Source organism: Mercenaria mercenaria, chromosome 16 (genome assembly GCF_021730395.1).
Source record: "Mercenaria mercenaria strain notata chromosome 16, MADL_Memer_1, whole genome shotgun sequence".
Lineage (NCBI taxonomy): Eukaryota > Metazoa > Mollusca > Bivalvia > Venerida > Veneridae > Mercenaria > Mercenaria mercenaria.
The window spans coordinates 72,039,836-72,053,404 of NC_069376.1; the positions used below are offsets into that span (position 1 = coordinate 72,039,836).

General features: G+C 34.8%; 1 protein-coding gene across 1 annotated transcript in view; it reads left to right on the forward strand.

Annotated features, from left to right (window-relative positions):
* LOC123541171 (uncharacterized) overlaps positions 1–13,250 on the forward strand; it is a 28,662-nt gene extending 15,412 nt beyond the window's left edge. Inside the window, exons 5-10 of the mRNA XM_053527367.1 lie at positions 4,159–4,251; positions 5,857–5,958; positions 7,520–7,603; positions 8,771–8,824; positions 10,135–10,358; positions 11,350–13,250. Of these exons, the coding sequence (XP_053383342.1) occupies positions 4,159–4,251; positions 5,857–5,958; positions 7,520–7,603; positions 8,771–8,824; positions 10,135–10,340 (539 nt within the window). The 3' untranslated portion in view covers positions 10,341–10,358; positions 11,350–13,250. The remainder of the gene's footprint in view (positions 1–4,158; positions 4,252–5,856; positions 5,959–7,519; positions 7,604–8,770; positions 8,825–10,134; positions 10,359–11,349) is intronic.
* The last annotated feature ends 319 nt before the right edge of the window (positions 13,251–13,569 follow it).

Consider the following 13,569-nt stretch of genomic DNA (forward strand, 5'->3'; position numbering starts at 1 on the left):
TATCTTCTCACCCGCTTAACAGCACACATGTACGGATTTATAAATTAGTGGACGCTCCATAATATGATTTGTTTACAGCCAATAGTCAATTTTAAACAGCTTGAAGATCGAAGTTCAAAATTTAAAAAAGAAACGTTGAAATTTGAGGCGGCATATTTTGGGCAAGTTAGAAGTAGAAAATCAAAATTCAAATTTTAAAAGGATGATGTTGAATTTCGCTTACATTGAATTTCGCACAGACTCGGAAATCGAAATTAAAATAAAAAGAATTCGTCGAATTTCGAGGCAGAATTGAAATTAGATCCAGCAGGATGACCGAAATTCAAATGTTTTGAAGGGAGCGGTCGTCCAGTGGATAATGTGTCGGCCGCTCAACCCAGGGGTCGTGGGTTCGAGCACCAAAGGGGTCACGACCATGACTTCTCATATGACACCAGTACTGGTTTTTCCAGGAAGCCGACTGTTTAAAAGATAGTTTCACATTCAATACCAGTTTTAAATCCGATTGCTTTGAAAATTCGAGCAGGCTTGAAATATAATACCGGGAATAATATATTTAGATTTTTAACAAGGAGCTGTGTTCAATAAACGCTTGATGCCCCCGGTGGCATCCTTGTCGATACAAAGCAACCTAAGTCCAAAACGAAGTCAAGTTCAAGGTCAAGGTCAAACTGAGGTCAGGTGATGTCTAAAGATGAGGAACGGTCACAGGTTACATCTGCATTAGTATCAAGTCATTCTAGTAAGGGGTATTGATGCTAGACGAAACGGTCCCATTTGGTTAACCTCGTACGGACGGACGGACGGACGGACGAACGAACGAACGGACGGACAGGACAATCACTATTTGCCTCCCGCATCAGTAGATGCCGGGGGCATAAAAACTTGAATTTCGATATATCCGATCTTGCACGATATTCAGCTTTTCAAAATTTGAAGTACGATTTTCGAGATGGCTCGACACTAATTGTTTGACTTTTTCGTTTCAATATCAATCTTGGAACAGGCTGTTCATTCAATATGAGATCCAAATTTGGCTTTTGGAATATTATAAATTTCGATCAATGCGCTGGCCAGAACTTAAAAGCTATTTTAAAATTTGATGTTTTTCGATCTTCAGGTGTAGCTTAGGATCAAAATTCGATAAGTTATGAAGTTGAATTTCGATCTTCGAGCTGGCATAAAATTCTAAGCTAGTTGGACACCGCTCACGACATAATAATAAATGTGCAGTTATTTGATTATATAAAAAACTACTTAAAATCTTTATTTCATAATCATGAACATCAAAGAAAGTATTATAAAAGCGAGTTTCCATCTGATTGTAAGAAAGTAGAAATTACTTTTGGAAAGTCATTGTTTGGTTTTATAATAATAATGTGTTTGTTGAGAATACCGTTATAAATGGTATACTGATTAAACCACCAACTACCATTTAGGTTTCTATTTTCTAATCTATCTTTGCAATCACTGTAAATTAGACTTAACAATATCCCTAAACCATATGATCAAAAGTATTAATGTAACGGTACATTGGCGAAGAAGGGTTTGACATCGGCCTGAAATACGGAGTAGGCCGAAAACTAGCGAACAGTCTCGACAGCCGATTTACCTGACCAAACGTATTATCGGCTTTTGTGGTGATTTTCACGATGGGTCTAATTTTTCCATATGATTTGTTATGGACTAATTCTTGCTCAGGCAATAAAATGAGTAGAACAAGCTATTATTTCGATTTTAATTTTATTTCTGGTGTGTTACTCTTATTCACTCTTTACTCTTCTGTACAAAATCATATAACGATATGTTTTATAATACACACCCGATATCTATCATATTTAAAGAAGCATGGCATAGATTATTCCATCATTCAGTCCAAATGAATAACATGTAATTTGAAAAATATATATATATATATATATATATATATAAGATGAATCATAATTATGTATGATTTAATCCATCATGCATTTATAAGCAGAGCAATCGACTGAAAACAACAACATGAACAATTGTTGTTGTTGTTGCTTTCAGTCATTTCATGCGTAATTCATGGTTTAAAACATGGTTTAATTCATCGTTGATGAACAATCTAATTAAAATGTCATTGTTGACGATGCAAATACACATTGTCGGTGAATCTAAAATGTAAAATAAAAGAACAAGGAATAATCTATGGTTTCAAGACTTCTACAAAATGCAAATGATATTTCTATAAAAGATGGATTAACCCACCACTGTCTTATGTAGTGGAAAAACATTGTAAGACCGTCTGAAATATAAAATCAAAGGCACAAACTATTCTTTCTCTAATCAAACATGACTCCTACTTTTCCTTTTGATTCTTATACTGCACTGACAATACTCTTCAAGAAATGTAAGTTACAGACATTTTAAAACGGTTCTGGTGTGTTTCTCAGTTTTATATGGAATAAAGAAGACCAGCGATTTAGTATATTTATGTCACAACTCGACTAGATGGATACCGCGCTGATTCCTTTTAAAGGCGTGGGAGCCATCTGGTCTAGACGCGTAATGGCGGACAGGTTTTAATAGTGTTTTTCTGAGCATAAATTTGAAATTGACCAATGACAAGGCTGCATTCTGATACTGCTTATTGATAACTTTTTTCTTAGCACAAATTTGAAATTGACCAATGACAAGGCTGCATTCTGATACTGCTTAGTGATAGCTTTTTTCTGAGCACAAATTTGAAATTGACCAATGACAAGGCTGCATTCTGATACTGCTTAGTAGGCCTAATAGTTTTTTCTGAGCACAAATTTGACATTGACCAATGACAAGGCTGCATTCTGATACTGCTTAGTGATAGTTTTTTATCTGAGCACAAATTTGAAATTGACCAATGACAAGGCTGTATTCTGATACTGCTTAGTGATTGGTTCTTTCTGAGCACAAATATGAAATTGACCAATGACAAGGCTGCATTCTGATACTGCTTAGTGATAGTTTTTTTCTGAGCACAAATTTGAAATTGACCAATGACAAGGCTGCATTCTGATACTGCTTAGTAATAGTTTTTCTGAACATAAATTTGAAATTGACCAATGACAAGGCTGCATTCTGATACTGCTTAGTGATAGGTTTTTCTGAGCATAAATTTGAAATTGACCAATGACAAGGCTGCATTCTGATACTGCTTAGTGATTGGTTCTTTCTGAGCACAAATATGAAATTGACCAATGACAGGGCTGTATTGTGATACTGGTCTCAAACATCATTATTGTTTCTAGGTTAAAGAGTTCATTTCGGATACATAAGGAAAAAATCATGCCTTTCAAACTGAAACTTTTATGACAAATATGTATTCAATTTATAGTTTATATTCAGTTGATAGTACTTCTACTATAAACCTTACGCTCTTTCTGTTTATCTCTGCTCTTCTTGAACTTCTCAGTAATCTCGGTACTTCTAGTCAAGAGTATACTAATTCACAAACAAAAATAACGTATTTTTGGTGATACCATTATCTATTACATGCACACCTGCTATCATTTTGGTGATTTAAATATAAAGAATAATCATTTGATGATATTCATTAATGATTAACATATGAAAAATAATCATTTGGATGATTTTTCATTGATTTGAAGATTGAATACTGCTTAAGCCGTTGCTAGGGGGCGTGGGCAGTGTTGCATTTTCCATTACTGCTCATGAACGGACTCTGCAATTTTCACTATTTGCATTGTTCTCGGTGCTTCCGAAGGATCTACTTTCCAGATTATATTTACATATAAAGAATAATCCTCTTAATGATTTTCATTGATGATTTACATATAAAGAATAATCCTCTTGATGATTTTCATTGATGATTTACATATCAAGAACAATCCTCTTGATGATTTTCATTGATGATTTACATATCACGAATACTGAATCAATTTGATGATTTTCATTAATGATTTACATATAAAAATAACCTTTCATGCGCATGCTTGAGCGCTTGCTAGAACTTCTTCTCTCTTTTTTTTTTTATTGAAATTTACTTTTTAAAAGAAGCAAAGTCTTATTACTGGTTTATAATAAAATGCTATGATTCAGGGTTATGTCTTAAAATGTTTACGTACACATCATGGTTTAAAAATCGTAAGGAGAAAATTGAACATATATAAAAACATAATGTTCGCTTTACAGTAGAAGATGAAGATACAGTAGAAGTTGAAGATGAAGAAAAAGAGAAAATCAAACAAGAAATCGGTGAAGTGGAGGGCATCGTTTCCAAAGCTAGTAGGTGTTTTCTTTTTATTTTTCCAGGTATATGTCAAAGCATTTTTTAATTAGGAAGTACAGTAGTGTGTTAGCAATTGTGAAACGATTTTAAGAACTGTATTCTTGATTTAATGTGCAGTAGGAATTCTTTATTTACAAAATGTTCATGTAGGCAATAAAACATATATGTGTTTATCATGCAGTTATATATTGAAGTAAAACAGACATGTTGTATCTCTACTTTATGTCATATTCATCAAACTTACATAATATTGATTCGTGATTTCATTTTTTTTTTAATTAGATTTCTATATTTTATGGGCATTTTTTAAATTTAAGATTGAATTATCGCTTTGTACGTTTTGAGGCATTCCTCTTTAATTGGTTTTTACATTATTTGTGGAGAAAACGACTTTAATAAACTATATATCGAATAGGATAAGTACGAAAAAAAATCGCTATTTTGCCTCGGACTTAGGGTCACATACATACTGATTCCTTTAAACCAAATGTCATTTTTTTCGTTGAATGTATGGAAACGACGCCAACAAAATATTTTGTATTACAGTACTCCTTATTGGTGTAATTCCAATGATATCGCGGTCATAATTACGATGTGCCGTTATGGTCATCGCAGTTTCGCCCTGTAGATTGATAAGGACAACATTTCGATATAACCATACATATGCACGATGCGATGGAGCAATAATGCGACGCGAAAACACGATGCGAAGACGCAATATCAAAATTGCATTTTCGTGTTGTGTTTTCGCTCCGCATTATTGCGCCATCGCATTATATCTCCGTGCCTTCGCATCATATTATCACATTATCGTGCCTTCGCACTATTGTGCCTTCGCGCCGTGTTATCGGGTTTTCGTGTTTTCGTGTACTGGACTATCGCACCTTCGCTTCATGTTATCGCCTTAACTGGCATCGTAAAATAGTACTTTCACCATTAAGCCAAAGGGAGGATAATACTATTATAATAAGATGCGAAAACATGACACAGAAATGTAAAAGCACAGACATTTTGGATTTGGAAAAACCAATCCCCATATGCCAGACGGAAGTTCTAGCATCTAGGAAAAACTTCTTGCACTTTTTCTCGCATATAATTATACCATGAGGACAACCAGTCATTGATATCTCTGATTACAAATAGTTGCGTTTTGTAAACATCGTCAGATATTGATTAAACGTATAAATAATTATTAGCGATTATATGCTGAAACAATAATTGTCTAGGGCTAGAACCGCTCGTCTGGCCCGTGGAATTAGCTTGTCAGAACTGCAGGTGTCTGCGTATACAAAATTAATCTGTCCCGTTGTGTGAAAAGCGCCGTTACTAAAATCTGGGACGCCGCTTTTTATTTTCTTTGTTGAAAAGTGGGTTGTTGTTATTCAACCAAACCTGTGCTGGGGACCACTTTTGAACAGATACCACCTGTTCCTAAATACCATCAGTTTCATTTAACAATGAATGAATTTCAATTTGTGAAAAAAAAAAGACAACTTGCAAATAAAAAATATATGTTGGCTCTCACAAGGGTTTGTTAGCTCTCACAAGGGTGGGCTTTATAGACAGATTTATTGTACATATGATTTCCTTATTTCTTTTAGTTGATGCATTAACCAGTATAAATGAAGACCTTAATGACATCAAATCTATGGCCGAAGAAGGTGTGAAGGAAGCATGTGGAGAACAATTTGAAGATGATCAAGGTATGTATTCTACTTATCTTTAAATGTCCTCGGTAGAGTAAGTACAGCATATGACTATAAAGAGGTGGTGAGCTCCACCCCAGAGCGAAGTTAATGTTCTCTAAGACGATTTAACGGAAGATATATAAAATGTGACGTCATCCATCCAGTTGCTTACGGAAAAAACGTCAGTCCTGGTACAGAATCTTGGAGCTAACGTTAAGTTCTATTACTGAAATACTGTTGAAACAAAGTGGGAGTGGGAGGGGGGATGGGGGGGGGGGGGGCAATAAACCTATATCAGACAAAGAAATATTTTCTTTGTGCATGAATCATGTAAGTTTTCGTACGCCCGTTTTGGAAAAACGGACGTTTTATGTGGGCGATGACACGATGTGCAGACTGGATGAACCAGGTCCGTATGTCAAAAGGCCAAAGTCGGAGCAATGTCAAGTCCGTATCCATTCCAGAGCATTACTTAATACCCATTCAAGGTATTGACTTCAAACTTGACATATAGGTGGGTGGTGATGGGATAGCTTGAGGGACAGCAACAATCAACGTTACTTCCCTCCCACGCCCACCTGACCCCCGCCTCCCCATCATATTCCCTCCCATCCAAAAAACCACTTTTAAGTTCCTGTGCCTTAGTATTCAACCAAGTCGGTACGTCGGAGGGCAAGGTTACAGCAAGATCAAATTTGTCTGTCATGTTTTGTGTTCAGAGCATAACTTAATAATCATTCAAAATATAGACTTAAAACTTGGCGTACTGGAAGGCAGCGATCAGACGTGCAAGAACTTGGTCGGTAGGTCAAATTTAAAGGTCCTAAACTGAGCTTAGTAATCCTCCAATATCGATGTAGTACAACGCCAAACTATCCCATGTTATATAAACCAATCGGAGTTACAAACAGGGTGTCAATCACGAATTTTCAATTAAAGTGGTAAATCCTCCTCCATCAAAAAATTCTTTAAATTTCCTCCTCTTCTGTTCTAGCCCTTAGGGCGTACACTTTATTTGTCTTTTCTCAATTAATTTTTCATTTTAGGGTTTAACGCATTACAGAACATTGTTTTGTTGTTTTTTTTTTCCATAATTTATTTGAATGGCTTTCGAAGCAGTTTTCTGTGATTTTTAACACAAAAGTTGCATTTTACTACAAATATGATATTTTCAAGGTTCAGTAACTTATAATGACATTTTACAGCATTTTGTAAATTTGACCGTCTACTATCACTTTCAAACAGTTTCTAAACTGTGTTTACCATAAGGCCTGGCGACAATAAGATGTTTTGTTGTCTAATACGGAAAAGAAAGGTTATAACTATTAGCCTCTACGGTGAACTTTTCTGTATGCAAATGGTCTTCCTTCGAGTATCAACTTAAAACCTGTTAGTTTCATTCAGAAATAAATTCAGTTTTAGAAAATAAAAAGGCACCAAAACTGTTACTTGATGACCGTTTTAGGAACTGTTAAATTTATTTCCCTCGACCGAGGGCAATAGTTCTAAAGCCTCGGGCCACATGAAATAATTGCTAGTGCTTGTACGTGGCTTCTAGTATCTTGTCTAATTTCAGGTCTGGAAGGTGGCGCGGTACCAGATTCTGTACCTGATCGTAGGCAGTCAGAGGACGACATCGGAAGCGAACTTGAGCAGTTGTGTAAGTACCGCCTCAGAACAAATTAGTTACTTCAGGCATTTTAGTACTTTATTCTGTTAAATTTTGTCAAATTTTGAAGTATTAAAAGCACAATAAGATAAATATGGTGTAAACTTGAACTAAATAAACCAAGAACTGCTACATTAAATTAGGCCATAGGTTTTTGATTTTTTGTTACTCGGATTCTGGGCAGAATGTTGACAGTAGGAGGAAAAAAAGGCAGTAAAACAACAGAAGATAAGTGATCAAAAGCTTTATCGGATGACTCCTTTGTTCGGCAGCACTTTATTGCTCATGGGTCACCTCAGTATACCTCTTCCCGTGTTATATTTTATTTCCCAAAGGCATGTCAAATTCACATTCAACGTTGCCATTGTTATTTACATTCGGTTACATCTAGCATATATTTGAGACACCGTAAAGTTTTCATGCTTTCATCTTCTTGGCCTTTACATAAATTGTGTTTCATTGTTTAATTGTCAATATACCGGATTTCTCTTTTTCATCGCATATTGTAAATGGTTCAAAGATCTTAAATTTCACGCAATTGTTTACATAATTATGGAAGACGCTTTCATTTGAGAGGAAATCGCGCCTATATGACACTGACAGTTTATAATGCACTGACAATATTGGAGTTGTCATCATCAGAACTCAGCAAAACATCAATCATTGTTCTTAAAAAATTTTGAAATTTTTGAAATTTCATTTTTTTTTTGTTGGAAATGACAGGAAATAGGGCAGGAGGGTCTAAGTAACGAAATATCAACAAACTCTGGCCTTACATTACATGTAAAATAATTAATGTTCACGCTGTAATAATTTTCATGGACTTGTAGTCACTCCACAAAATTAAACCAAACGAACAAATAAACTATAAACTTCTCAAGTATGTAACTAATTTGACAACCGTTCCGAAATCAAAGAATTGCCTCAAGTCTCATAAATATAATCTGTAACTCTGTAAAAAGTAGATATTTTTATTAGTGAATTATTCTACGCAAATGAAGTGTAACTACCGCCATTGTCCTTCATTTTTCTGTGTCTTTTTATGTCATCAGAGGTCATGAAACTTTTCATACAAAGTTTCTGTACTAAACGTACATCGTGCAAACTGTAATTAAAGTTTGATAGATATTTACAGAGTTTTATTCATGATTATTTCAGCTGACACAGCAAAAGAAACTATTGCTGAAATTGCGGATTTGCTCAATGAAGTGGGTATGTGCATTTTGTTCCAGTACCGTCCTTGTGTAATTACTGTTTGCTTCATCAGTTCCGTATATTCTGTTTTTATTAAAACAGAAGTTTGAGCTATTGCACTCATCCCTGCATCGGCGTGCAGATTTGTTTATAAGCTGGTATTACAGTACTCATTTATGGGAATGGATTGAACCTTCACACAGTTGTCCACTGTGATGATCTAACATGCATTGCTTAGGTTCCATGACTCCATTTTGCATTATAACAATGTCTTGTCCTTTGTTCGACCAACACATTTTGGTAAAGTTTTGTATGCTGGTATCTCAGTGCCCACTCATGGGAATGGATTGAACATAGTTGACAACTGCGATGATCTGACATGCAGTGCAGGTTCTGTAACTCTATTTTGCATTATTACAAAGTCATGTAGAAATTTTCCGTTTAGTTTTGTATGTTAACTAGTATTCCAGTATACACCAATGAGAACAGAGTGAAACTTCACGCTCCTGTTCATTATAATGACCTGGCAAGCAGTATGCAGATTCTGTATTTTGTACTCGATCTTTGACAACAATTTTTGGTTACAGATGTGCATGTAAGCTGGTATCTCTGTATCCGTTAAAGGGAATAAACTGAAACTCAACATAGATGTTTACTGTGATAATCTGACATGCATTGCACAGATTGAATAACTCCATTTTGCATTATTAAAAAGCTATGCCCGTTGTTTGACTTAAAAACAATTGGTGTTTTTTTTTTGTATATAAGCTGGTATCTCAAGAACCACTTGTGGAAATGGATTGAAACTTAACACATTTCCTTTGATACTCTGACATTCACCGCACATCGTAATAATAGTAGAAATATACAAATACAAACAGAGGAAAGTGATTTCTAAATTTTAAAAAATGACATGAAACTAAAGATGTAAAGTGAATCCATATAGTGTTTTTTCTTTGTTTTGTTTTTTGTTGGGGGGAGGATTGGGGTGGGAATGAGATGCGAGTCAACAATTATGGATATTTGAAAATTAAACCAGAGTGAAAAGCTCGTGCGGAGATTTATATTTTTTACAGTTGAATAGAAGAAGACTTAGAAGAAATTTTATGGATAAAAGAGTGCATAGTTACCGAAATCTTAAAATAAAATACACTGAAGTGTTCTTTTCTAGTGGAAACTTATATGATTTATAAATCATACATCAATTCCAGATTCATTCAGGTAACTAAGATCATATGAGCATGCATTTACCAATATCTTAAAAATAACTTACTTTTTGATGTGGAAATGCATTGATAAATCATATATTTATTTCAATTGTTAAAAAGGGAAGTGTTCTACCGATAATGGGGATGGTGATGAAACTGTAGCAACAACTGAGGCACCACCAATAGAAGCAACAACAGTGGATACAGAGCCGCCGACGGAGCCACCATCTGATGAGACCGAGGAAGTACTGGAGAGAGATCTGCTGAAAAAGCTGCTGAAAGAACGTATTTCTGAATTGTCTAAGAGAAGATATTATGGAAAATAGGAAAAGTTCAAAACGATGGTAATATGAAATAGTCTCATTATACAAACGTTTAATGATAAAAATAAACTGTTCTAAAATTTTAATTACAGATATACGACATGTTAATTTCCTTAATACCCCCAAAACACAACTTACTTTTTTTTTCATTGAATTTCGGTGCTTTATGAAGAATTCAATATATTCTACAAAACAGCTCGTGTCCAGTCGTTACTTTTAGAAATCGGATTAAGAACTTTAAAATCTAAGACTAAAATGAGCGGATTTTTTCGAGTTCGGGTAGAAAAATTCTTTCTGTTATTTGAAAGCTATTGTCAATGAATACTAGTTGCCATCCAGGAAGACCAAGCATTTGGATAGCAACGATTATTCAGCAATGATGGGAGCACATCCTTAGGCTGTATATTTCATCCTTGGCAATATATTTTAAATATACTTTTAAACATGACAATAAAAATATTTTCTTACCAAAGTCCTTAAATTCTAGATCATTGATAATACGTTACGGTATCTGTGTAAACAGTGTAATGTTAGCTGTTTGAATTAGTTTATTTACATTAAAACGCTGTAAACGCCCACAGTCCATGTTTTAGGACAATTGCCATGTTTTAGGACCATTGCCATGTTTAGGACCATTGCCATGTTTTAGGACCATTGCTTCATTTCGCACCTTAACGTTTACGTATTTTAACCAGTGTACAAAAGTAGAAAAAGTGGAAACTCCACAGGTCGCTCAACACAACAAAAACGAAAATGCTGCAGGCTCGGTTTGACTGAGCCTGTTCATGGAAAGTCTAACTTTAAATAAATACCTTATGGCTCTCTCATTGCAAGCATGGTTCTTTATAAACAAGTTTGACTGACCCACACTCTTCTTTCTTCTCTAGTGTTCATTTGAAATAATTTTCATCTGAAAAAGAAATGAATTGAATGTCTCCAATGCATGAGAATTGTTTTTGCATTATATAAGGACCTGAATGTTTCAATAAATTAGAATTGTATTTGTTTGCAGATAAAGTAAACCTGAAGAAAATTTCTCATACGGAACCAACGACCTGGATTCAGCTGACTTTTACACAAATGAGACTTTTGTATAATCATTCTAGTTTAATCTCTTTTCGACTTTATTGATATAGACTATAATAAGAGAATCCAAAGGAACTTTTCATAAATTGCGTTTTGTATTATTGACATGCATTGACAATCGGTAATTTCATTGCGAGTATGCGATGCTGTCACGGAAAAGCCTGAGGTAACGGGTTTTAGCAAAAATGAACTTCTAAGAATACTGGAACTAGCAGACGACAATACGGAACTACGCGAAAATTCTCGATTGTCATCCTGGGTTCGTTGCTGACCACGAGATCTTCTAATATCGGTTTTAGTGATTAAAGCAGGCAGTTAAAAATCAATCTACTGCGATTTTCACGCACTAAGAATATGCTTTAAAAATGAATTCAGATGTGCAACCTAGATCTACTGTACTCATATACTAACAATCTTAATTTTCCTTCTGTTTTTTATGTGTGTTTTTTTCCCCAACATTTTAATGCACTTAGTATATGTATAGAAAAAATAATTTATGCTCTTTTCTCTTCATATGCCTTTAATGTATCAGTACATATTTGTTGTCTTTTTTTTTTTACTTTTGTTGTTGTTATTGATGTTTTTTTGTTTCTTTGTATCAATGTGAATGTTTTTGAAAAGCTGATATCACCTGGTGACAAGGATAAAGTGATATCATGTGACATAATAATTGAATACCAGACAAGATATAATCTGATAACTATATCACTATAACAGCAAAGTATCCCTGTATATTCTATAGATTTAACCCTTACGTTGCTTAATTTCTATAATGAACTTGTCCATCTTCCAATTTGGACGGTACCATTAACTATTAAAATGGGTGCTTAAAAAAAGATACTGCCTGAATAGCAAACAGGGGAGATCATGATCAGACTGCACGGATGTGCAGGCGGATCATGATCAACACTGGTCGCAAAGGCAGAATCAAGCTTGGGGTAATGGTTAATATTCCCATGTTTACCAGAAGATAGGGCTCATAATAGCAAAATACCAAGTTTTAACATTTTATAAACATTTTGCTCGAAGATTTGTCGGGAAAGACTGCCAGTATATTTGATTCGCATAAAGACGTCAGTCCAGTTTCATTTTTACTCATAAAACAAGTGGAAATGCGTTTTGATATGGGGTAAATACATTGTGCAATTCGGAGGCCCTGAATGAATAAGTGTTTCTAGCTTAAAATACTGTGAATGACGACAAATATTCTTCTCTTTTAGGGTTTCAAAATGTAATTTGTCACTTGTATTGTTACAGTTAAAACTGTGCCTATCTGTACATGATGTTTAAGTGACAAAACAGGATTACTGAAGTGTGATGAATAGATGTCTTTGATAATTTTTTCATGCTTTACTAACTAGCTGCATCTGCCGTCTATTATTGTACACTAGTATAGCAACACGCACGTGAAACATTCGGACAGAGCAAAGTATAACACTGTAGATTGGAAATATTCGGAGTTGAATATTCGCGACCAGTTTTGTCGCGAGTTTCAGACAGTCTTGGATAATAAATTGATATGTATAAAATAACTAGCAAGGTGCCCGTAACTATAGATATCAACATGACTGGCATCATGTCCTTTAATATGTCCGTAAAATCTACTCAAACCGAGTACATCCCAAGCCGTATTTTACAAAAAAATGAGAATATCAAAATATGAAATTGTGAATTAAAACATACGGAATTTACACCACACAATATGTAATATTACTTTTTTAAAGATATGAATGAGAACAGTGACAATCATTTCAAAGGTATCAAGCTGTGTTGAGCGGTTATATAGTTATTGCATTTCTATCTTTCTAGAATAAAGGCTTTTAAATATGTTGTTTTGTCTTAATTATTAGCTCGACTATACGAAGTATAAGGAGAGCTATCCTACTCGCCTCGGCGTCGGCGTCGGCGTCTTTCCGCGTCCCCACCTTGGTTAAAGTTTTGGTGCACTTTCTCTTTTTTCAACTTATCTCTGTAATTACTGGATGGATTTGATTCAAACTTGAAATACTTATTCCTCATCATCATCCACAGCATCTGACATAAGGGCCATAACTCTGGCACCAATATTTCATGAATTATCCCCCCTTTTCACTTAGATTTTTAGGTTAAAGTTTTGATGCACTTTCCCTCTATCTCTGTTATTACT